At 38.9% G+C, this 26,948-nt stretch overlaps 1 protein-coding gene across 3 annotated transcripts in view; it reads right to left on the reverse strand.

Moving 5' to 3' along the window:
- The window catches only part of TLL1 (tolloid like 1), a 214,684-nt gene extending 196,235 nt beyond the window's left edge, over window positions 1-18,449 (reverse strand). For 2 of the 3 annotated variants that reach the window (XM_032332601.1, XM_032332599.1), the window contains exon 1: window positions 18,269-18,449. In XM_032332601.1, the coding sequence (XP_032188492.1) occupies window positions 18,269-18,437 (169 nt within the window). In that variant the 5' untranslated portion in view covers window positions 18,438-18,449. The remainder of the gene's footprint in view (window positions 1-18,268) is intronic. The other variant, XM_032332600.1, reaches the window with a different exon arrangement.
- Window positions 18,450-26,948: the final 8,499 nt, after the last annotated feature.

Below are 26,948 nucleotides of genomic sequence, written 5' to 3' on the forward strand. Positions count from 1 at the left end.
TAACAGACAGACTTGCTCAATACAGAGTTGCCACAAACTCTAATTTCTAAAAAGACACAATATCTACAAAGTTCAATAAAGTAAAGTATAATAAATTCAGGTATGCTTACATATGGTCTCCATAACCTACTTCAGCATTTCCTGAGCTAACAAATACTATCACTTTGGTGTGTACCTTCCTTACTTTTTCTATTTCTTTATCTTTCATATGTAAATAATATATAGACAAATACATAATTTTTGTGCATTTTTGGAACTCACTTTTTCTTCATTTATTATACCATGAATATCTCTCTAGGTCAACCAAGAGATACATGCTAAACTAATTCTTTCAAGAGCTTCATTTTATTGTCTACTAACCATGTAACATATTTTAATCAACCACTTTCTTAACGATAGACATTCCCATTGCTTCCAAGTTTTCTTTTTGTTTGGAGGAGTGGTTTTTGTTTGTTTGTTTGTTTTTGTTTTGCCTCTTAAAGCAATGCTGCAATACTGATTGCATGCCAGATATAATACTGATTGAATTTTAACTTGCTGGTTGCTGGATATTTTTATATTCCCATAAATATTCATGAGTTTTGTTCTGGGAAAGTGAAGTTACTTGGATACTTTTTGGTCTTTTTTTCAAACTTCATTAGAAAGGACCAGAACAGTTTTTAGTCTAGAGCTAAGTTTTTCCCAAGACTCTGGAAAAACGCTTCTCGGGATATCTACCTGATATCCAGTAAATTATGGAGTTTTTCCTTTCTGCTAGGGGGGAAGAGAATACTATTACCAGCTCTGTGTGAGTTCCAAGGATTTTTCTGTCTTATCTTTTTAGGGTAGTTATTTCCCGAGCTTTGGGTTGTCTTCTTACATGAAGACACTAATCAGTGGTCACTAACTATTTGGTTAGATTAGAACAAGGGGATTCTCTGCAGATCTCCAGAGCTTTTCTCTGTGCTTCAATCTCCCCTCTGGTATTTTGCCTTGCAAATTCTAGCTGCCTTGAATTCTGGACTCCCAGCTCCATAACTTCAATATAGGGAAATTTTTGGTCTCTGTCTGGATTCTCCTCAGTAAGGTGATGTAGTCATAAGGCTCACCTTTTACTTCCTATCTCCCCAAAATCACTGTCTTTGTTGCTTGATGGTCAACATCTTAGAACTATTATTCCTTATACTTTGTCCAGTTTTTTAGTTTCAGACACAATGATAGTCTCCACATAGTTTGAATTCAATAAGACTTTATCAATCCCATTTCAAGAAATATGATTATTCAATTTGGATCAATTTTTCTTTAAGTAGTGAAAACCTATATAAAAAAACCTTACTTAGGGACGCCTGGGTGGCTCAGTTGGTTAAGCAGCTGCCTTTGGCTCAGGTCATGATCCCAGCGTCCTGGGATCGAGTCCCACATCGGGCTCCTAGCTCAGCGGGGAGCCTGCTTCTCCCTCTGCCTCTGCCTGCCATTCTGTCTGCCTGTGCTCACTCTCTCCCCCTCTCTCTCTCTGATAAATAAATAAAATTTTTAAAAAAAGTTTAATAAACCTTACTTAAAAAGTAGTTTAGGGGAGCCTGGGTGGCTCAGTGGGTTAAAGCCTCTGCCTTCTGCTCAAGTCATGATCTCAGGGTCCTGGGATCAAGCCCCGCATGGGGCTCTCTGCTCAGCAGGGAGCCTGCTTCCCCTCTCTCTCTGCCTGCCTCTCTGCCTATTTGTGATCTCTGTCCGTCAAATAAATAAATAAAATCTTTAAAAAAAATTTTTAAATTTAAAAAAACAGTTTAAAAATTATGATTATTATACCCAAGTTTATAGGACTATCAAGTGAAACACTCATTCAAAAGCCCAGTACAAACCTACCTGCTCACTGATGACTCAAAATGACAAGCACAATTTGGAATTGTGACAAGGACTGAAGTTGACAGAAATAGCTACCGATCTTGAAGATGAACTCTTCTAAAGTAAGGTCAGAAAAACTTCTTTAGGGAAAAACATGTCTATAACCACAAGCCAGATCAAAGCTAAGCAAGAAAAACTGGGCGTAATGCAGAGGCACCCAATAAAAGAATGCAAAAGTTTAAGGGTAAGAGGTATCCAGACCAGGAGCTACCCAAGAGCAAAGTGAAGTAGGATATGATTATCCTCAGAGTTCCATTCTCCACCTTCTTATTTTCTGTTCCTGGTACATTTATAAAACTGACCTAATCTTCCATGTTAGTAATTTTCATGTTAATGACTTGATCCTTACTGAGCAAAGAGTATCTGTGCTTTCAAAGAGGCATAGAGAAAGCAATGCTTCTTTGAAAAAAAAAATCATTAGTCCATGTTTTCAGAAAACCATACTGAATCAGTAAATGATATATTCACTAACTCACCTCCATTCGTACATAATAAAATCACCACCTCCAACTCTACCTATTTGCAAAATCTGTTTCAAATAGGTTAAGCATGATAACTGGGATTGGTTAGAACTTCAAAACAGCATTGCAGTGCCTCTAATATGAGGAGTTTCAGGCTATAATTTCTAAGAGTACCTTCAGAGGTATATTTTTACAAATTAGAGAATAATATTTTCTTTGAAATGAAATGTCATTTTGAAAGAGTTGTTAATTGAGGTTAAAGTCATATTAGTAAAAGTTTTAATAACCATATGAGAAGAGGTTAAAGAAATTCTGCTTATTTTAAATTAAAACAAGAAAAACCTTATTAATTTGAAAAATTAAAGAGATTAAATAATGATGGGTTTCTTCTCTATGTTTTCAAAATCAGTAAAACAGAAAGCATTAAATATCAAAATATGCTAAAAAACATTCCTGATCTACATTATAGTAAATTAGTGAAAAGCATAATACTAGCTTTTTCTAACAAAGTTAAAAAGTAATCGTATTTGCCTTAAGGCAGCAAGTCAGTGCAGGTAAACTGCATACTGCTTGCTTCAAGCAGTGTCTTTCCCTTGCAAATCATAATGGCTAGTTTGAGTTATATAGGGATTTTCTTTCCCCATGAAATCTGAATTGAATACTTCCAAGTGAAGGGCATGCAAATGTTTACATTTACAATGAAATCTTCACAAAAAATTCTTGAAACTTCTGGAGTTCTTGTGCATACCTGAGACTGAATGAATGTCCTGAAAAGTCAGCTAAAACAAATGGTGGCTGTATCATTACGAACCAAACTAGACATGTGGTATATTCTCATAAAGGACCTTATGTTTACATTTAACATAAGATGATAAATTAATTTTAAATAAAGCCATTTACTCATCATAATTTATAAATTCCAAAAGAAATTCCTTGATGATACTCAGCATTATAAAGTCCTTTTTAATATTTAAAACCTTTTATAAAGACTGCTGTCTCTACCAACTAGGTAACAGTCTAGGTAACAGTCTAGGTAAGGTAGGTAGTCTACCTAGCAGACTAGGTAACAGAGCTTCCTGCGTAACTAAAATTGTTGGATAAAATATTTTAAAAATATCTCTGCATGTATGACAGGATGAGTAAACATCTTCATGTTTGAGTGAAGGAGGGAACACAGAAAAATAGGCAGAAGACTAAAACCAACTTTCAAGTGAAGGGATTTACCAAGCCTAGGTGACCTGATTATTGAATTTTGTTATTAACCAGGGTTCAGAAGAAAGAAGACAGTACAAGGCTCACCAAAGCTGTAAAGTATAATAGATAACCCCCCCAAAATCTGAGACTCCTAAATCTGGCCTGCCTGAATATAAGGAAGAATAAAAATTAAATCCATGTCACCCCAGGTAACTGCACAAAATCTGATTATCTGGAAGCTTAAAACTAAATAAGAGAGAGAAAAGCAAATATCCTCTCAAATGTCATAGGCAAAAATCATCCCTAAAGTAAGTTTGCATTCTAAATTTATACTACCATGGTAGCCTAATAAACTCAAGCAGATAATTCAGTTTAAACTTGTCCTAAACTGTTAGTAATGCTAAACACTGGACAGAAACAAAAATAATACTTTCAATTTACTAAAAGAACAAATAACACCAATCTTCCACAAAATATTCCAGAGTATGTGGCTAACACAACCTTGACACCAAAACCCAGTAAGAACAATAAAAGAGGTCAGGCCAATTTAACTATGAACACAGAAACAAAAATTCTAAAGTACATATTGATAAACAGAATACAAGGGTGTAAAAAGAATAATGGATTATGTTCAAACTAGGCTCATCCCAGAAATGCGAAATGAGTTAATATTAGTACATCAATTATTCTAATACACCACACTAACTGGTAAAATAAAAATAATCATATCATCTCAATAAAAGCAGAATTCTTTAATCTGATAAAAAAATATCAATTTTTAAAGACACAAAATAGCATAGTTAATAAGTAATTTAAAACATTCTACTTAAAACTGAGAATAGGGTAATCTAGCCCTCAGTCATCATTTCCAAATAACACTGGAAAACTATTAGCACATATCAGCAAGAAAACTAAATTAAATTAAAAGCATAGGATTGTAAAGGAAGAAACAAAGCTGCAGGTTTACTGCAGATAAGTTGATTACCTGTGTGAAGAACATACAGATAAATTATTAATATGAGTGAGAAGTTGGCAAGGATTTGCAGTAAAAAGTAAACATCAAAAATCAAATACATTTCTACACAATAGCAGCAAATGGCTTAAAAGAAATTTTATAAAATACTACATTTATATCATCAAAAAATAGAAAATATATGAATATATGTGTCAAAACATGCAGAAAAAAACCTTTATGCTTAAAAATACTAAAAATGTATTAAACAGTATTAAAGAAAGTCTAAATAAATGCAGGTACATACCATGTTCGTGGATTAGAAGACTCAATATCATAAAAATAATTCTCACTAAATTAATTAGGTCAAGGCAATTCTAGTCTAAACAGTGGAACATGACAGCTGCTTTCAAAGTTAATAAAGAATACCAAAGTCCAAATATAACCAATATACCCCTGAAGAATAACAACATAAAAACATCAGGTATGTAAAACTCAAAGGGATCTTAAAACCAAATTTATTTGCTTTACCAAAGACAAACTATTATGATGATGATGATGATGATGATGATGATGATGATGATGATGATGATGTGTTTCTTACCTTGCTCTTTTGTATCCCTGTTTACCCACTCATTCAAGTGTGCAACCATGGAACCATCATCCTTGAGTCCTCCTTTTCTTCTACCTTCTGACCCTCACCCCAAGGCTATCCACTTGGTGACTGGTCTCTTAAACTTAATCCCTCTTTTCTATAACTACTGCCACAGTACAATTGCAAACACTCATCAATACTTGCCACTATTTTTACTATAGCTGTAACAAGTCTACCTGCTCCCACCTGCTTCTTACCTCCTACAGCTACCATATCAGACCATTCTTTACATACTCAGTTACCTTTAAAACATAAGGTTGTTATCAAGCCAGTAATCTGATATAAATTTCCAGTAATTTCCCATCCTGTTGCAAAGGGGATCAGGATCACCCTCCCCTGGGCATTAAAAATCCTTCACATTGCACCTTCCCAAATCATTTCTTGCCAAAGCGCAAAAACTTACATACCCTCTGCACTACCTACAGTCGACTATTTATCACCTCCCCCCACCTCCTCTTTCCTAAAATTCCATGAATCTTCACCGCTTCACTTTTTATCTTAGTTACTTGACTCTATAAGGTTTTATACCACCTTTTGTCCCAGAGAAAAACTTACAAGACTGAGATCCAACTCACCTTCCCTGAGAAGCCTTTCCAATCCCAAATATAATGCATTCCTTCCTCCAAGTTACCACGATATTTTGCTTATTGAACTTTCATACTGACAACTGAAACATGTGTTGCCCTTTTTCAGGTAGATACTGAAATCACTATAGGAGGGGTTATATCTTATATGTATCTCCCCATCTTCCTGAAACACATCAGGCGTAAAATATTGGCTGTATTAGTTTACATCTGTACAGTGCATCACACTTAGGCATTTAATCCTTACTTGTTTCATAGATGAGGTAATACTATCCCAATATTACAAATGCTTTTAAGTTCAGCAGCATTAAATAAGTAGACCAAAATAACAGAATTAAACACAGAAGACCTGAGACTTGCACCTGATTCTCCTAACACAATATCCAGTGCTCTTTAAGTAAAACCACACCACCTAGATTACTGTGACTAATTTCTACTGGAGTTCATTCCTTACTCTTATAAAAGCTCAAGAATGAAAACCTCCTTTGGCAAAGATTTGTTTGAGAATTTAAGACTCTTCATTAAAAAAAAATGAATACATAAAATGAATTAACTTATGATGAAAAAAGTAGTTCTTTACTAGACAATTCAGATAAATTGAAGGCTTATGAAACTAAATTTTATAGAGATAATTAACAATATACACTGGTATCAAGTGAAAGAATGTATTCAGGATAGATATGCAGTTAATTGATATAAGAATGTATCTTTTAATAATATTGTACATTTCATAAAATGCTTTAAGCCAGAAAAACTGTCCCATAGATTCTTTGCTGATAGCTCTTGTTCTCTCCATTATGAATATTGACCTCAAACTTGAAAGAACTGAATTCTCCCTCCTCCACTGGCCATTTTCTGCTCATTGACAAGCAATCATCTTTCCTGTGAAACAAACAAGCAACATTTGATTCTAACGGTAATGTGATACTAACACGTCCTGAAGAGCACATAGGTGAAGCCTACATACCTGGTCCCTGTTTTGACAAATTTTTTACAGATGGACAGAGGCTGGGAAAGAGGAATGGGAAATTATGCATAAAAGCTTTCAGTGATAATTTTGGCAAAGTCAAGTCAAGGAGCTCCACAGCGATTGCAGCTGCAGTCTGTTGGCTGCCTGGACTTGGCCAGAGCCATGAGAAACCTGAGGGGGGGACCTTAACAAAAGTGCCCACTGGAGATGTGTGAGCATCTTCCATTCCCTCTCACTGAACAGTACAGGCCATTGACCCTGCAGCTTCCGGGTACCACCTCAGTAGAGCTCTTACTTCTGATATCAGGGACACGAAGATTCAGAAAACTTTGTAACGTGGACAGTCTTAGAGATTTCTAAACCTCAGAGACTCTGGTCCCAGAAAATCAAGGGACATCCCCAAGGTTACACCCAAATACAACAGAAGAGACAGTAATGGAAATTACATTTCTTACTACCAATCCAGTTTTCCAATTGCCATACCACTACCCACAAAAAAATTATTTAAAGAAAGTAAAATTTATATATGCTTTTCAAAACCACAGTAAAATACTGCAAGTGAAAAGACTAGACTTTTTTTTTTTTTCCTTTACCATTTCTTTTTGCTTCTCCTGGACCTGTAAACAAAGAAAAAGTCAACCATGTACATTTAAATACATTTAAGGATAAAGATATTGTGTGAAGGACAGAAACATAATCTAGTAGATAATGTGGGAAAATATGACAAAAAGAAGTTGAAATTTCTAAATCAAGCTATCTGAGAAAAATAAATGGAAGTCAAATTACCAATACAGATTCTTCCAAATAATTGCATAAGTAATTATTGGTTATACCCCATCCCAATCCACTGCCAAATAACAAAGTCTGCAAAGTACTTGCTTAAAAGTTTTTATGCTCTCCACAAAACTTTCCTCCTCATATATCATGAGTAAAGAAAATTCCAGGAAAGAGATATAAGAATATATATCTTGATTGTCACAATTTATTATAGTAGCCATTTTCAAATGCATAAATTGAAATAACTTTAGCCCAGTTAAGTGATTATTATATAAGCAACTATTTACACAGAAAATATCATCTACCTAAGAATGATAAAGTTAAAACTTTATACCAGGTCAGGCCTGGTATCATATTTCATACTTCTAGAATTCCAAGGATAAATCCATGTTTCATCCACAGTAAATGTTCAATAAGAGTTTGATGAGTTTATGAATATTTGTAGCTTACAGCCAAGTGCTTAAACTCAGCTCTATGTAAACATAGGATTGTGAGTATGTAAGCTCTTCAAGTTAATCCAGATGGCAAATAAAATCTGTACCAGAAATTACTGAAAGACTATATAGCCAAGATTCTATTCACACATTAGTCAATGTGCATTAAAAATTGTCAATATATTTTGGGTCTATTAAGCATTTGAGGAAATAGCCAAGAGAACAGTACCAAGAAATGTGTATATTAGTAATCCCTGTTACATTTCCAAATCTCCCTCACCTTTCCATTTGGAGATTTAACCTGTCAAATGCAATATTTAGAGGACTTGGACTATGAATGCATTTTTATATATGACAAGAAAAAAGAACTCTATCTACAAATGTTTTTATAAAGATCATCTTCCCACAAACAAGTAGCTGCAATATTAAAAAAAAAAAATCCTCTACTTCCTATTTTTTGGTACTAGGAGTAAATAATTATACAGTGTTTACTATGTTCCAGACAGAGTGATTTTCACTTTACATTCATGTAATAACACCATGAGGATCATAACAACATCTCCATTTTACAGGTCAGAAATCTGAAGCATAAGAAGGGTTTTAAAAAGCTGCACACTATCACCATGTGGGGGAGTCTGGTATTAGAAGTCATGCCCATCTCACTCCAGACCCCAAGTTTTTAACAGGTGCACTATTTTGTCTCCCTGAATTCTTAAAAAAATATTTTGAAACCAACCCCAATTTTCAAAAATACACCTATCCAAGAGAGGGGGAGAGAGAGAGAGAAGAGGAAGCAGCAGCAGCAACAGCAGCAACGTGGCAACACATGGAATTCCAGAGTTCTGGATTCAAATTCTGATTCTATCACTGGATGACATATGGTAAGTTACCCTGAAATACTAAGCTACAGGTACCATTCAAAACAGAACTAAGAAGTGTGTAAACCTGGTGATTCACAGACCTGTACCCCTGGGGATAGAGTATTATGCCTCCATCAGAAAGGATGAATACCCAACTTTTGTAGCAACATGGACGGGACTGGAAGAGATTATGCTGAGTGAAATAAGTCCAGCAGAGAGAGTCAATTATCATATGGTTTCACTTATTTGTGGAGCATAACAAATAGCATGGAGGACATGGGGACTTAGAGTGGAGAAGGGAGTTGGGGGAAATTGGAAGGGGAGGTGAACCATGAGAGACTATGGACTCTGAAAAACAATCTGAGGGTTTTGAAGGGACGGGGGGTGGGAGGTTGGGGTACCAGGTGGTGGGTATTATAGAGGGCACGGATTGCATGGAGCACGGGGTGTGGTGCAAAAATAATGAATACTGTTATGCTGGAAATAAAAAAAAAGAAGAAGAAAAAAAAAAAAACAGAACTAAGATATAAGGTACTATCTTCATTTTCATACAGTTTTATATACAAAGCCCCTTCCACCATTGGAAATCTATTCTTTTTTTTTTTTTTTTTTTTTTTGACAGACAGAGATCACAAGTAGGCAGAGAGGCAGGCAGAGCTCCCCGCTGAGCAGAGAAACTGATGCTGGGCTAGATCCCAGGACCCTGAGATCATGACCTGAGCCAAAGGCAGAGGCTGAACACACTGACCCACCACGGTGCCCCAGAAATCTACTCTTATTGTAAATTTTTTAATCTTGGAAACATTGGAGTATATCTTATAATCAATATCTTTTTTTTTTTTTTTTCCTGTCACAAGTTCACCCAGCAAATCTCACAAATCTCTTTCCCCACAGAAATAGAAGGCAACACAAACCCCTGATTTAGGTCATTACTTCTGTTATCCATTCCAAATGGCAAATCCTAACTATTCCTTCGCTGGTCACTGCCTGCAGGCCACAGTCTACCCAGGTCCAGATATATACTATTTCTTCCCCTGAAACTAAAATGTACATATAAAAAATGTACCTTTGGTTCTTAAGTTTAGAAAAAAATAAAATTTCAGAAAAGGTAAGCCTGTTTCTCCACATTCTGTTCTTACCCATTTGTCTGAGAAAAAATACAAACAGGAACTCTTCCTTCTAGAATACATGACAATTTGCTAAAAGTAGCATGTTTTCTTCAAAGAAATTGTAACTTAGTAAATATTATATAAAGTATATATTTTGAACATGCCAGACTTCCTAGTCTTAGGAGACCACACTGGAGTTCCAAGAAGTTTAGTTAACCCTAGGATCTGCTAAAGCTTTCAAGCTTTTGACCTTAGGGCTTTTAGACAAGTTAGGATTGAAAAGATAGTTATTTAAGAGCCTTCTCACAGCATATTTGTTTTCTCAAAGGCATTCACACATCATTTACATACATAATGTACACAGTAAACCACTTTCCTGCATTGGCTGCATTTGTAAGGATATTCTTCACACTCTTTATGGGCTCAAAATCATGCATTGAATGAATACTCAGACAGCAAATCTAAAGTGTGAAACAATTTAACACATACCACAGAGAACTTCAGAGCCTGTGCCAAGAACGGGACACTAATGACGGAATTCTGCTCAAATCTAACTCAACCTCTGCCTTACTCAACATGAAAAGCCTGCTGTCACAATTAAATACTTGGGACAACGGGTAGCAGTGTCTCCCTGACACTACTTAGCACTCACATATTTCTCTAACTCTATTAAAACTAGTGATGGGCATTTTTATTTGTCCCATACATAACTGGGCATTTCATTTGCAACTTTCCACACTTAGACAACACTCTTTTGAAAGGGACAATGGTCTGCCCTATATTATAGTTCATGCAACGGAAAATACTGGCCCCCTGACAAATTAGTAGATGGGTCATAAATGCAAGAATGTTGAGGGCAAGACGTATCCTCGCTAAAGAAAATCATTTGCCACAACGGATAGATGCCCATGGCATAACACCATCACATCAATTTCTAGTCTTAATGTATTTGTACTGGCTGAAGAGCCAGTGCAGGCGATTCAAAGAAAGAAAGGCATCTGAAATACAGAACCGGGGTTCAAGTTCTCACCACTTAGCAAGTGCCATGGCAGCCCAGGCCCTGAACCTTTCTGAGTCTGTTTCCCCATGTGTCCAAATGGGCTAACAAAAATATTAATTGATGGAGACATGGTGAAGATAAGAGATCATTTAAAATGTTTAATGTGAAAATAGGAACTATGTTATTTTGACACGAGTCACAAAGGCAAATCCCAGTTAGGTGAGACCTATGGGGGTCTAAGAATTCATTCTCTAGAAAGCTCTCCATGTGGCTGTTTTCTAGTTATGTGTGATGTTCTTCCTTAGAATATTTCAAAATATTGACTTCTACAAGGTATACTTAACAACACAATAATCTGAATACAAAACACAAAATATCATAAACTCTCATCTACTAGGTATTTGTGATCAGAAAGATGAGCCCAGAGGAATGGAGTGCCATCCTTTCAATATCACTAGGCCACAGAACTGATGCCAATGGGGTTCTCAATGTTGCTCAAGAATAAAGATTATCCTAATAAACACTTCAAATCATTCGCATGGCCAAATTAAAGAGTTCAAAAATGCTAAGATCGGCTACCAGGCCAGGGGCCATTGGAAGAGTCCCTGTGGTACCCAGTCCATGTGCTAACAGTTTAATGCAGATAAGAAATATAAAAAATGAAGACACTGTTGTACCCTCCTACACCTCCTGCCTTCCCCAACACAAGAATTGTCATTAATTGGAGGTTCACAACATAGGAAAGACATCAAATGCCAACAGTAAATATATGCTTTGTGTCTCCATCTCCACGTAACTCCCCTGATTTGTAAAATGGTGTAGTGTGTTAAAAACTATTGAAATGTTGTTGTTTTGTTTTGTTTTGTTTAACATTAAGGTGCATGCTTTGAGTAGGATATTAATATACCACATTAGATTTTGTTTGGGAAAAATAATACATGTGAGAGTACTTCTGGCCATCTTAATGTATGGTTTCAACTTTTTACAACTATTAGCAATCAAGAAAGTGTTGTGTTTTTTGGTTGTTGGTTTTTTAAAAATATGGTCCATAGCAAATAGTTTAAATGTAAATTGCAAGAGAAGAGCTGAGTAAAACAAATGCCTCCTTGGTTCACTTTCTAGATTTCAATTAACACCTAATTTACAATACTTCTTAATACAAATATATAGCTGAGCTCCTTAAAACAGCCTGGCAGGATTAGCACACACTTTGTAAAGAGCTGACAAAACAAGCATTCCATTAGCCAACCCACAATGTCTCAAATCTAATAGTCAATATCCCATTTTCAGGGCTGACAACGGCAAGAACTAAATAAATAACCAAGGGATTCCCTCCCTCCTACTTTCTGGGAAAGAACACATTCTATGCAATTCATTCCATAGCTTTAAGGCTATAATTTTTTTTTTTTAATGTTCCTCCCTAAGCATCATTATTCAATAGATAACTAAAGGAAATAAACCACTAAAGCCATATTGCTAAATCATTCCAACGGATCCAGAGCTATGGAGAGGACTCCTCACTCCTTCATTTAGGAAGGATAAGCCCAGGATTAATTCCAGATCTCTGAATATTAAAGAACTGTAAGAGGCCTCAAAATTCCCCCAGTAGAGGATATCCTACATCCCCGAAAACCTTTACAGGCACCTGAACCTAGGCCTGGCCCAGACCTAGCTATGGGCTCAAGATGCTGCAGGGGGCTCTCCTACAGTTCAGGGGAGCAGCACAGCCCCTTTCCCCCACCTCCCCAGTCACCAGATGGTCCCAGCAGGATGTGCAAGGCCTCATTTTAAATGGATTATTTACCTCTATCTTTTCTAAGCATTCTTAGAAAAGCTTAGGGAGGTCCTAGTTTTAAATATTTTAAGCGGATGGGTCTAAGGTGATATTAAAAACAATAGATAATATTCTAAAGAGACAAAAGGTAATTATGGTAAATCACTAACACCTGTTATCATCTACCTGAGTTCTAGAAAAATTTAAAGGCTAATCTCTGTCCAATACACTCACTGATGAAGAGGCCTAAGAGATCATTAATGTGACTAATATTCTTAAGGTTGACAAAAATGTGATGTTAAGAGTCCATAGTCTCTCATGGTTCACCTCCCCTTCCAATTTCCCCCAACTCCCTTCTCCACAATCTGAGGGTTTTGAAGGGACGGGGGGTGGGAGGTTGGGGTACCAGGTGGTGGGTATTATAGAGGGCACGGATTGCATGGAGCACGGGGTGTGGCGCAAAAATAATGAATACTGTTATGCTGGAAAAAAAAAAAAAAAAAAGAGTACTGGCAACCTTCCCTGTTTTAACCATAAAGTATAGTATTAGAAAAAAAAAAAAAAAAAAAAATGTGATGTTAACTACAGACAAGTGACACGAAGTTTTAAATCAGGGGAAGCTGCTAAGATACACAAAAATAAGATTCTTACATATACCATAGGGGAGACAATATGGTTTTTGTAGAAGAAGCCATACATGGCATACATTAGGTTTTCATAGAAAAGTGAGCCATCATGCTGGCAAGACGAAAAGTGTGGAATTATATACTAACTTTCTCAAAAAGCCTTTGCGAGGCTCTTACACACTTTTAACTGTCCCACTATAGACTAAGGAGGCCTAAACAGGGAAGGGAGGACACAAACACCACCTACTGAGCTAGAAATCATAAAGATTCCATTAATTACTACCCGAACTGCCTGAATGAAGGGCTTCCAGCTAGATTTTCAACTTGCAAATGACAGAACCCTCACTGGAGGCCAAAAATGGGAAGATCTCAGGAGACTATGTGTAAATCAACAAACAAAAAGGAAGCTTGAAAGCTAGCTGACTCTATATTTAAGAAAATATATTTTCTTACACTGAGGGATATATTTAAGAAAAAATAGTCTATCTAATTCATACCTAGTAACAGGAACTGCCATTTATGGGCCAAAAATGGACATGGACCCTCACAAGGGCTACAGAATCACTATTGGCAAATGATGAACAGAATTTGATTATATAAAATATAATGTTTCTCCAATCCTTCTGCAGAAACTTACTTTGGCCACTTCCAAGTTGGCATCAGAAGCAGGAGGAGGAAAAAGAAAAAAATGAAAAAACAAGCTCTGAGGAATGAAAACTAAGAGAAGAGGAGCTGGTGAAGAGAAGCCACTGTACGAAATGCATTTTTAACATGAGCATTTGGCAACCAACAGAGGTGCTGACCAAGAAATATACGTTTCAATATTTAATATCATGAAAGAATAAAGTCAACACAGGGTTGAACATCAAATTCTAAAACATCATACCTAGGAGGCTGACTCTGAAGCTAGAAAAGACAGCACTGAGGACCAAAAGAATGAGAAGAGATTATGAACTTATGAAAATCATTCCAAGAATTAGTATACTAGGACACTGGGACCCTGAATATAAAGAAGAGCAGAAAGAAGAATCCTTTAGGAAGCCAAAAGCCTATTTCTAGGTAAACAGGCCTGCATATGCCACTCTAAAGGCAAATTTAACCTTGCAAGTCACTGACCTTTAATCATGTTTGGATTTTTTCCAGGAAAAGGAGACATTTACTCAGAAGATTCTGGATAGAAAGGGTTTTTTTTTTCAAGGTGCTCATACTTATCCAAAAGGATAAGGACAAACTTCTCGACAAACATTTTACGTCATCAGTCTCCTCAGCCTCTCCCCATCATTTGAAATACTAAATTCTTCCATCCTCTTTATTGCATATTCTATTTTAAATTGCCTGAGCTTTCCGGATATCCCCTTAAATACAAAAAGAGAAAAGAAGGGAGGAAGGGGAAGTAGGGAATACAGACTTGGTTTATTGGGTCTCTGGTTTTCCAGGTAATCTCCAGACAAATCTGAGAGATTACCTTGCACACCAAATTTGCCCAGGCTCTTCCAGATATTAACACTCTGATTAACACCTATTGGAGCAGTACAACACTGAAACAGGATACCTCAGTCTCTGTTCTGGAATGACTTCCTGCAGCATCAGCTTCCCAGTGTCCCTTAGGAACCTTCTGAACTAGAGAGAGTAAGATTGCAAACTCAGGTGGCTATGTACTATGCTGAAGAAAGACAATCAGATATCTCTTTGAATTATCTGCATCTTTCTGTTTATCTATATATAGAGAGAGATTAATTACCTAAATTCTGTCCTAATGGATTCAACTATGTAAATATATCTTCAGTTACACTGCACTAACTTACCTACTTTCACTTATACCAAAATGGCTTTCTAAGTGAAAGTTCAGTTAACACAAGGCTTCCTTTCTGTCCAATAGTTTCATGAACTTGAAATTAGAGTTCTCATAGGTATAAAAATTATAGTATTTCACAAATATAATCTATTACTGGGATAAACATTAAAAAACAGGTATGATACCTATCTTCAAAGACTTTATATTATAATTGGGTTTGGAAAAGATGAAACTATCTATCTTCTTAGTCATTTCATGCTTATCAGATATGAAAGTCCCTGCATTTCTATTGGTCTAGATTCTAGGTAAACCTGGACAAATTTCTATTGTTTGCATTTCAAGGAAGGCCTCCAAAAGGCCAGCTAAGGATACAACGTCATTATTTTATCTATCTATCTACCTAATTGCATGCCAGATTTTGCTGACAGGAGACTTCAAATCAAGTTCTGGTTAATCTTAACAACCATTTGACCTTGTGGAGCATCTGTTTCCCTATCTGTGTAATGGGAATATTAACAAGTTTCACTATATTGGGCTGTGTATTGATCTAAAATAATGTACTAAAAAGTGCTTAAAATCTATAAAGCTATAAGAGAAGTTCAGAAAGGACACTTTATGGTCCATGCCCTCCTCTCTGCTCTTTGGAAAGGGCAGATCAAAGGTGCCCCTGAATCTCGAGAGCACTCTGGCTTTTGTGTGGCCTTCTTTCACAGATCCATCCTCATATTTCTTATTTTAGTGACCTTTTTTTGACTCTTGTTTTGGGAGTTCAATGTGCTATTTAATTTTTTTTTCCTGTTATTACAACTTTTACTTGTCTTATACAGTGCCAAAAGGGAGGGCACAAAAAAAAAAAAAAAAAAAAAATTTGCTGCTCTTTAGCCAAGATGGCAAATTAAACCCTTTCATGTCACTAAATTTAAAAAGCAGCGTTGATCATTTAAACAGTGATCTCAGATTTTAGATAAATTTCTCAGCTTTCCACTTGGGTCATTCTTATTTTTCTTTCATTATACATATACAATATACATATAGACACAGGTATGTCTCTTGTACTCAAAGGTTATGCTCTAAAATAAACCAGTAATAAAGGAAAAGCAAAAATTAAATGTTCTTAAAGTTTTTTTTTTCTTGCCCTAGATGTTTATTTGCTGAGGATAATAAACATTCATGCTTGAGGCGGATTTCAATACACATGGTGCAACCACTTGAATTTTAAAATTGAAAACATTCTTAAATAGAAAAAAACTAGTTATGCTCACAGAACCTTATTCTGGACAATTTCTAATATAATATAAGTCTAAAAAACATACTTTCTGAAATGGTACTAGCTAATTTTTGACACTTCTTTTATTCATACTTGAAATTAATGATTTTTAAAAGGCATAAACTTTTTCTTGAATCTGTATAGAAAACTGTATTTTCCTGAAATCAGGCCAATGTATACATATGCACTGTTTTTTTCATATTAATAGCTGGTCTCATCTTTCATACAACAGAACCTCAGAATAGATGTTTTCCTAGACAATCTTTAGAAATACCACGTCATTTCTACTTTACCTAAAACAAGAAAATACACAATTTTCATCCAGTTGCAAACATGATTCAAAATTAATTCCTCAATAAAAAGTATGTTTGGGGAGTTGTATGGTACTGAATTCTGGTTGTCCAGCCATTAGTCATCCATCACAGCAGAAAGGTGTCTTGTTCCACAAACCATCAGGAAAGACCCGAGAAACTTCTGGTGGGATAGACTGAGTGTTAAAGGGGAGAGGAGGAAACTTATAGAACTAAACCAGAATTCCGAGTTCCAGACTGACAAGTTTCTACTAAGCTACCCTAAGTTTTGAATAACCATCTCCAGTAAGCGCGCATGAAGAAAGATCTGATAACGTGCACAGAACACTCATAGGCCCCTGGTCAAAGCAATGTGTCATCAACGGTACAAATTAACAAGGGAATTTCCAGCATTTTCCTTCACCGTGTGCACTTCTCCTTCCTTTGGGACCAAGAAAGGTTCAGTCAGGTTTACCTAGCTATGAAAGGGAAAGAAATCGCAGTCACATCCGCACCCAGCCCGCACAGAATCCACAGACACCGAGGACTCTGGATGCTTTGCCCACTCCCTTCCCTCTGCTTCGCCAAAGCCCACACCTCTAGAGACGGGACAGAACGTGCCTTTAGCGTACAAACAACTCCGTGAAGTCGGCCCCAACAACCCCTGTAACCTTCCTTCCGAAGTCAGTCGTGAGTCCACAATGAATTCGGTTCACCTCAACCTCAAGTCCGCAGGGCCAGGAACCTGGAGGCCCCCGGAGTCCCGGGACACTGCGCTCACGTGGTCACCGGCTGCGGCACGTGCGGCTGCGACCTGAGGCGGCGGGAGGGAAGCACCGCCCCGAGCGGGAGGGGAGACCCGCCGAGGCGCTGGACGCGCGGGGTAGAGAGGAAGGTCCCGGGGCGATCCCGGACGGACGAGGAGAAGCTGAGCTTCAGGCCATGCAGGTCAAACTGCAGTTCCCGGGGGGTGTACACAGGAAGGGAGGCGCAAGTTTGGATGGGGTAACAACTTGGAGCTTTTTTATTTTTTATTTTTTTTTAAGGCTTATTTTAAATGGGCAAAAGCATTTGATTTCCATCTAGCGTGAGAGTTTCCAAGGTCGTCACAATCCCCTTCTCGCCTGGATCCCACACTTGAGATCCCCGGCAAAAGAGGGAGCAAAGGTGTCCCGAGGTGGCAGTAACATCCCCGCCCATCTTTTGGGGAACTCTAACCAACTCGGTCCCAGGCGAACATTGGGGAACCGCACCCTGGAACAAAGAGGAGGTGTAGTCCCCTCAGATGCTTATAGCCCGCTGAGTGCTGGTATTTAAAACCCACGGCAAGCCAGCTGTGTTTACGGCTTATTCCATTTTGCTGGGGGAGGGGAAGGGAATCCGAACTCTGGACATTTTTCCCAAACTGGGAGCCGGGAGCTTGGCATGCGATCCCACTAGCACAGAACTCCAGTCAACTCGGGCCGTGGCGACTGCCATTTGGGGGTGGGGAGGAGAAGGAAAGGAGGGCAAGGATGGAGCGACGGAGGGGCTGGTGAGAGGGAGAAGGAAACAGGTGAGCTCCCACCGCCAGCCCTCGGAAATGCAGCGCGGCAGCCCCCCGCACGCCACAGTCCCGACGTGGAGAGGCACTTACCGGCTTTACAAGGGTCCTTGTAGTCTATCGTCTCCGCTTTATCCTCTTCGCTCCCATCAAAAGTGTAGTCATAATCGAGTCCAGCGCAGACCCAAAGCTCCCCGTAGAAAACAATCCCCGAGGCCACCAGCCACACGAGCATCCTCGGGGGAAGCGTTTTCAACCCCATCCTCCTCCCCTGGAGGAAAAGGAAGCGACGGGACCCGGAGGTGAGGCGTCCGCGGTCCGCGCAGATGTGCGGCGCCAAGGGAACCGGTGCTCCCCTCCCTGCCGGGAGGCTCCTCAGCGACCCTGGGGTGTTCAGGTGTCCGGAGACATGCGGGTGCCGTCGGGACAGTAGGGAGGGCAAGAAGTGCCTGTTACCCCCCAGTTGCAAGGAGAAGTTGGCTAGAGGCCTGCGGGTGGGCGGAGGGCAGGTAAGGAGCTCGGCTCCCGGAGACGGGGAGGGGCAGCTGCGGGCAAACTCGGCTCTGGCGGAGCGGGCGCTCGCCGCCTGCCAGGTCGTCCTTCTGGCGGCCGAACTTCCCGCGGCCGCAGCTGGGCGAGCGGCGCCCCGCCGGCTCAGCTGCCACCGAAGCTCGGGCTCCCGCGCCGCGCCCCCGCCGCTGCCAGGACCCGGAGGTAGAGCGCGAGCTGCCGCCGCCGCCTGCGCCCGCCGCCGCCGCCGCCGCTCGGGGAAGATGAATCCGGTCTGCACATCAGCACATCTGAACTGAAAGGGGAGACCGAGGAAGGGGGTGGGGGGCAGGCATTTCTACGCCGCGAGACCTTAGAAGCCTGCAGAAGCCAGCAGAGCAACTGACTGAAAAGAGCAAAAGTGTGAGGATTTGGGGATGCATCGTTTCCCTGCCCCCCCCACCCCGTCTTTTTACCCTCTTCCTAACTTGAAAAAAAAAAAAAAATCTTCGCAGCATCTAACCCAATCACTTGCATCCTGCTTACTTATTCATACAATCAGGGTCAGGATCCGGGCCACAGCCTCCTCTCTGACTTCTTTTGATAGCCTTATACAAACAAACAGACACGAGCGCGCTGACAATTTCATTTATATTTTACCAAAGATAAAAATGAATATATTATGTATCTGCGTCCGCGAACAACATTTAATAGACGATGTACGTGTCAGCCAAGAGTGCCAGACCGGGGGTGGCGCGAGGGATCGTGATAACTTAGCTGCAAACCTTTACTTCCCCTCCCCCCAAATAAACAGCGGGTGTGTGTTTCTTTCCTTTGCTGCGGTTTAACCTTAGTGTAGCCCGGGCATGGAGGAAAAGTGTCTGAGCCTTCGTGACTTGGCTAAGGAAATAGACTGCTTTAAAAGTCCCCCAACCAACAAAGTTTTGCTAAAAGTAAGATCCCCAGAACTGCAATTAAAAAAAAAAAAAAAGAAAAAAGAAAGAAAGAAAGAAAAAATCCAAAATCAAGTTACAGATTGCAGCAGCAGGAAACGCTAAGACCTTGCTGATGGGCTGGCGCTATGGCTCACGTGGGCGCAGGAAGGGAAGTTGGAAGGAATACTCGGGAAGCAAATTTTCTGTGACAGTTCTGGCGCCCATGCCCGGAGTTGCTCAGTATCCTTCGGCTTCAGTTGTTTTACTTCTGAGGAGAGTGTGTAAAACCTGGCAGCAGGATCAGCGAGGTAAACCACATGTCAGCCTAGCAGACGCAAGACAAACACAGGTTGTGGGAAATTGGGGAGGAAAAAAAATCAGAGGAAATCTCTGCAAAACCCCTGTTGTGAGCAATTCAGTGGTTTCCCCACATCTGCAAGTAGTTTCCAAAATAGGTGAGAGGACTTCTCCTCCCCCAGACTGGTGATTGGGAGACTTGCATTTTCCAACTATATCTTGAACTGTCATTTTAGCAGGGACTTGTAAAAAAAAAAAAAAAAAAACCTTGTTGCCTTTACATCTTTATTTAACAATTAAGTGTCCCCCTTTTCCAAGTAACCATCAGGATACAGTATCATCTAGAGGAAAATAGGAAAGTAACACCCTCCCATCCACAACATACTTTTGACAGGGTAGACCCAGTTAGCTTAGGGGATTTGACCAGGTTTTATGGTTGTTAAAAAAAAATTGGAGGCTAAACTTGAAGAAGTGTCATTTATTTCCCACTTAAACTAAGACTAAAAGGATGGGAGGGCTAGGTAGAACTGATTTGATATTCCTGGCAAAGCTGGGTCTTTCTCAGAGGCCAATGCAGTAATGGAGCCTTCCTTCTGTAGATCTCAAACTTTTAACCCCAGGTCACAGAACAGAGAGCAGATCTGAAAAGAACATGTTCAATAAGTAGGTAGAGGTATTTGGTTTTGAAATCTCTTGCTGAGTCATTCTCAAGTTCTTTTACCCATCCAAAAAAAAAAAAAAGTTTTGCATAATTAATAATGGTGTTGCTCTAGTGCAGGGCTAAACAAGAATGTATTCTGCTTACCCCATCTGAAAGCCCAGAAAATGCAACTTTCCTTTAGAAGATTCTTGCTCTTGAGCTGCTGAAACCATTCTACTTACTATCCCCAAACCTTGAAAATGTCTCTTGTTAATCCAAAGGACTGCAAATATCTCCTTAGACTATTTTACCAAGGGTAAGTTTGCAGGACTTTGTACCTGGTGATTTTCTAAGCATCACTGATTTTGTAGAAATTAGTATGTTCATTCATTTTTTCCTGGAAAAAAAAAATAGTAACATATAGGGACATCTGCTTCCTTATATAATGGTGCCTATTATGGATTCCTTACAGAACTTATCATTGCTTTTATAAATTTACATTCTAGATTTAGAATGATTGACATAGTAAAACCTCAAATCAAAATATAGAAATGTTTCTTTATGGCTAAAATAGCTGTGGAGAATAGTCATTTACACCACAATATCCTAGGCCTCAATCCCTGATTTACTTACATAATTTTAAAATATTTATTAAATCTAACTCTACAGTAATAAAATACCTACCTTTAACTTTTATTTCTGTAGTTGCTATGATTGCAAACTACCATAGATTTTGCCCTGTCTATTAAAAAAACATAAATTTGCAAGAATTTAAAGAAAACAAAAAACAAGAAAATGCATATGAGCAAAGAGTTGAAGGCTCAGTCAGAACATAGCCAAAAACGTGTGCAGTATGTGAATCTAATCTCCTCAGGAAGATAAAAAGAGGTGACTGATTGCTTTAGTAAGATGTGCTGAAGTAACCTTGACTTCTAGCTGGCAGCTGCTTCTGACCACCTCACCACCTGCAGCAGGACCCCATCAACCCCCTGCAATGCAAGGAATAAAGCCACCAAGAGAGTTGAAGCAATAGGTAACTCTAGTCTGCTATCCCAGTAATTAAAATAAACTTGCCCTGTGGATAATGTGAATTAGAAATGTGTATTTTGGAGGCGCCTAGATGGTGCAGTGGTTAAGCATCTGACCCTTGATGTCAGCTCAGTTCAGGATATCAGGGTCCTGAGATGGAGCCCAGGTCTACTCTGCACTCAGGAGGAGTCCGCTTGAGATTCTCTCCTTCTTTCTCTGCTGCTTCTCCACACCCTGCAATCTCTCCCTTTCTCTCTCCCTCTCCCTCTGCCGCTTCCCCCCTCCTTCCCTCTCTCTCCCCCTCTCTTCCTTTCCCTCTGCCCCCTCCCCATCTCTTTCATTCTCTCCCCCTCTGCTGCTCCCCCATGCTCTCTCCCCTTCTCTCTCCCTCTCCTTCTGTCGCTCCCACTTATGTTCCTTCTCAAGTAAATAAATAAATCTTTTTTTAAAAAAAGGATTTATTTAAGAGAGGGAGAGAACACATGCAAGAGGATAAGCAAGGGGAGGGGCAGAGGGAAAAGTAGACTCTCTACTTACTGAGCAGGGAGCCAGATGAGGAGCTCTATCCCAGGACCCCAGGATCATGACCTGAGCCTAAAGTAGACACTTAACAAATGAAACACCCAGGTGCCTCACTTTGAAAGAAAGAAAGAAAGAAAGAAAGAAAGAGAAAAGAAAGAAAAGAAAAGAAAAGAAAGAGAGAAAGAATGGAAGAAAAAATGTCTATTTTTAAAATCTAGCCATTTTGTGAAAAGCTAGTTGTTATTGTTTTTTGTTATGAAACCAAGTAATACATGAATATATCCTTCTCATAGCCCTTGTTTAAAAAAAAAACGATAATTCAGATGAGAGTGGAATAAAATGTGTTTCTGTCTCTCCCTTGGTCTTATTCCCCCTTGTCTAATGTAGAAACTATTAACCTGTTAACCAATAGTATTTACAGAGAGACTGACTCCTATGAAATTGTCTTATCTGCAGATTAAAAACAGCAAATACTGACAATTTCATATGGTTCAAGCTATTACTTCAAAGCTTAATAAAACTCCTGATTTGTATTAATGCTACTGTTCATCTGAGCTAAATTATATACATCTCAATTAAATATTTTTAAATGAGAAGATGATTCTCAGGACATAAATGGCCTCTGACTTCCACATTTTTAATTGAACATTCTATGATTTTTTTTATATCACATTGTCTCATATGTCACTATTTTAGGATGCTCCCAACTCTTGTAATTAGGATGATACTACATTCAATCAAACTCTGCCTTTATTGCTGTTTCCTAAGTAACAAATATAGTGTCAGAGACAGACTGAAAAAGTGAATGGAAGGTAGTATTTGCTTCACAACAAAAGTGTTACAGAAGGTGTTTGTTTATTTGTTTGTTAAGAAAAAGGCATACACCTCCCCCAGGAAATGAAAAAAATAATAATAATAAAAAAAACACCTTCCTCCTGCAATGGATTCTGGTCTGAGTACAGCCCACTGACCTAAGAGTCTCTCCTTATTCCTTGGTACTTGCTAGTTTGCTGTACTATGTTCTTCTCTAGCATATCCTCACTGTGGGGGACAGAGATCCCCTTTGTTGTTATGGCTTTTAGCCATTCCAGACCTTTTAACTCTTTCTTTCACCCCGTTCATATGTGACCATCTACAGCCCACATAATGCTGTATGTTACCTTCTTTCCTCTTAGGGTCTCTCTCTCTCTTTCTCAGCCCTGAGCAAAGCAATATAGCATCTCTTAATTTTACTTCAGTGTCCAAAGGTGTGGTAAAACTCCTGATAACACACGAGATCATTTTAGTTAACATAGTGATAAAATTCTTTAAAAAAAAAAAAAAAGAACAGGTACATATGTGTGTATATTATATATACATATATTACTAAAATTAATTATTAACAAATCTGCAATTGCATATGTTTCTCATGCACTTAGGTTAAAAAAACAAGTTAGTTGCTTTATGAAATTAAGTCAATAAGAAAGGTGGCACATGAAGGTTAACCGATGTTTGGTAAACACTGATCTAATTTAATTCCTAAGTCCCCTTAAAACCTCACGCTCTCTGTGGACAACAACCTTTTTGCCCCTTCCGCACAGCAAACCTCAGTCTGTTGCCTCTCTTGCTTACTTATCACTCACTCTCATTTCCAGGAGCGCAACGGGGAAAGGCTATGTTTGGACACGGGAGCCGTATGTATTTACCGTTAGCACTTTCAGGTAGTTCTCTTGTTTAAGTTCGTACTTGGTATTTCAGTCTCAGGAAGAGCCACCGACTTGTTTGTTCAGAAAGCAAGTATTATTACCTAACGACATCTGGAAATGATCGCATTGTTCATTCAGGCATCAGCTCGCCAACGGGAAATGGAGGGAATGGAGTAGGAAGAAAGTCATCTCATTTCTCACCTGGTGGGATGCTATGTTCGAGTCTGCCGACAGGTACTCAATTGTGGGACCTCTAGACCTGCACTGAATCCTCACTGTTTTCCCCGGAATACCTAGCTAGGGAGGCACAAAAGTATGGAGCTCCGAAATCGTCCCCCAATCAGAACTCCAACACTCTGCTTCCTAGCTGGGTAATGGTAACTTTGAACCCACTTTTTTAAGCTCATCTGCCCTCATTTTCTTCATCCATGAAATAGGGATAATCTTAAGGGTAATGACATTTCATGGAGTTGTTACGAGAATTAAGTTAGTTAGTATGTGTGGTGTGCTTTACAGTTTCTGTAGGTAGCCCATTTCTGGTATGTGTTTGCTATTATCATCATCTTAAGTGAGTTCTTAAAAGTCAAACTATTTCCAGCCCCTGTAAATATATTATTTGAAGAGAGCATTCTTGTCCTTCACTTTGAACTAAATGGTATAATTCTAAGGTAGCATAACTCATTCAAGGTTGGAGAGAGGCAAGGGACAGACTGGTTAAGAGCCTAGGTTTCACTAGCAGAAAAAGTCTTTGTCATCTAGTAGCTGTTTTGCCTCTGGCGCATTACTTCCCTAGCTTTACTCTCCTGGTTTTTGAAACAAGAATAAAATACCTCATAGGGTTGAAATCAGAATTAAGTAAGATTATGCATGCATAATCTTGTGTACTTTTTGTACTTTCTGGTAGGTGTAAGCATATTTTAAAAGGCGGTTATTAGTATTAATTGGCATTCTTCTAGTGATCTATGGGAAAAATTTGTATGCTGTGAGCTTTTCCACTGTCAGGCAAGAAATTCACACACACACACACACACACACACACACACAAATCAGTGTACAAATTAAATAAAGCTAAAGCAGTTTTATTTGAAAAATCCCACTAATTCAAAACATATCAAAATTGAAGTAAAGATTTAGGTGACATTGCTGGTATTGCTTATAAATTCCCCAATAATATACACCTGTGACCAGCATCTAGAATGCTCTTCACTTGGCCATTATCTGTCCCCTCAGTTTCGTATTTTCATATTATGAACATGAGGTAAGTCTCCCCATTTTTCCTACCTACCAATTCCCCTATCAAATAAAATGTGTACTTCATTGCATTCTTCTTTCCCACAAAGATTAAAAAATAGGCACTGAAGGGCGTGGCTCAGAGGGTTAAGCCTTTGCCTTCGGCTCAGGTCTCGATCTCAGGGTCCTGGGATCGAGGCCCGCATGGGGCTCTCTGCTCAGCAGGGAGCCTACTTCCCCCTCTCTTTCTCTCTACCTGCCTCTCTGCCTACCTGTGATCACTCTCTCTGTCAAATAAATAAATAAAATTAAAAAAAAAATTGGCACTAAAGGCTTCAATAGGACAGACTATATATGTCCAATGCAATGAGAATAACTTAATTTTACAAACAAAATAATTAAGCAATACCAGCTTCTTGTGAGAAAGAAATGCCCAAACTTCATAAGGACCTTTATCCAAGTCAATCACTTGCCAACGTTCTTCCGATCTTATGCTCTTATAAAGATAAGGGGTAAGAGAATGAGTGCGTCATCCATGAACACACTACCGTCACCTCATAACCTCTGATCCCTCACTGGCTCCCTCAGCTGTCTGCCGTTTGGGGGTAATCCTGCTAATCCTGCTGACCAGTGATGGACAGTGAGAACCGCATGTATAACAGTAGCCAAGAGCCTCTGGCCCCAGCTAAAGCCCCCCGCCTTTCTTCAAGCCTCATTTTGCATTGTATCCCTCTTGATTCCCCAGATTACATTCTAGACAGAAGCGTCTCTACTCTGCTTTGCATTCGAGTCATGAGAAATCGAAGCCATGTCTTTTCCACGCACTTTTCCGTGACAGAGGCCCAATATTCTCTATATTTGACCAATGTATGAGTGCAAGATAATTTTTTAAAAAGACAAAACTAGAACTCAGTTTCTTTCAAGAATCTAAGTAATATTCTAATATTCCATCACAGGAAGTATTTAATACTAGAATAAGAGTGAAGATTAATTAGAAAAATCTATATATTTAATATAAATACAGCATTTGGAATCAGAAAATGTCTCTGGATCTTTGCTCTTCCTTGATTAATAGATGTCTTCAGACACTTATTCTGTCTCAGCTCAATTTTTCTTACCTTTAAAATAAAATGCTTACATCATCCGGTTATCTTACAATGCAAACAGATCAAGTACATAAATCACTTAGCATGGAACCTGGCCTTTGACAGAAGCTCAGGGGCGAGGAAGTCCTCACATCTTCTCCTACCCACAACTAACAACTATCCATGAGAGCATCAATAATCAGATCAGAGACTTAGAAAGCATTTACAGAGTGGCTGGGGAAAACAAGATTTTCCATCACAGGTAAAAAGAGAATCTGAAGGGAGACCAAAAGAGGAGAATGCCTTTCCTCATAACAGGACTTGTTTAGCTCAGGATTTCATCTCTCTTTTCCATTCCCTACCTGTAAAAAACTAAATGTCCAAACAGCAGTAATACCCCATAACTCTTAATTTACCTTCTTAAAATAAATTTCTAGCAGCCCAGATTTATCAAAGCAAATCCCTTCGTATAATTAGCAAATAAGAACACAGTATGCCAAACGGAGTCAACCTGGAAAAGCAGACATTGTCTACCAGGCTCTAGAAAAAGCTGTTGGGTAATTGGTTGGTATATATTTACAATGTGAATGACTTCAGTTTTTATGATGCATTGTAAAATCACCAGGTTATTTTATAACTTATTTAACTCTGTTCATCATAGGCAGCTGCACTTGCACACTAGTTTTTCTGTATTTCTAAACTCTCCATTATGTTCTGGATCTGGTTTCACGGCCAGGACAGATTTATTCCGTAAGCTGCCCTGAGCTTTCAGGTGGCAATAATTAATGACCTGGGCCTCCATCTTCAGACATTATAACTCACTTTGGGTCACTTTTCCAACCACTACAGCAGTAGTTTTGC

This window comes from Mustela erminea, chromosome 2 (genome assembly GCF_009829155.1).
Source record: "Mustela erminea isolate mMusErm1 chromosome 2, mMusErm1.Pri, whole genome shotgun sequence".
In the NCBI taxonomy this organism is placed as follows: Eukaryota; Metazoa; Chordata; class Mammalia; order Carnivora; family Mustelidae; genus Mustela; species Mustela erminea.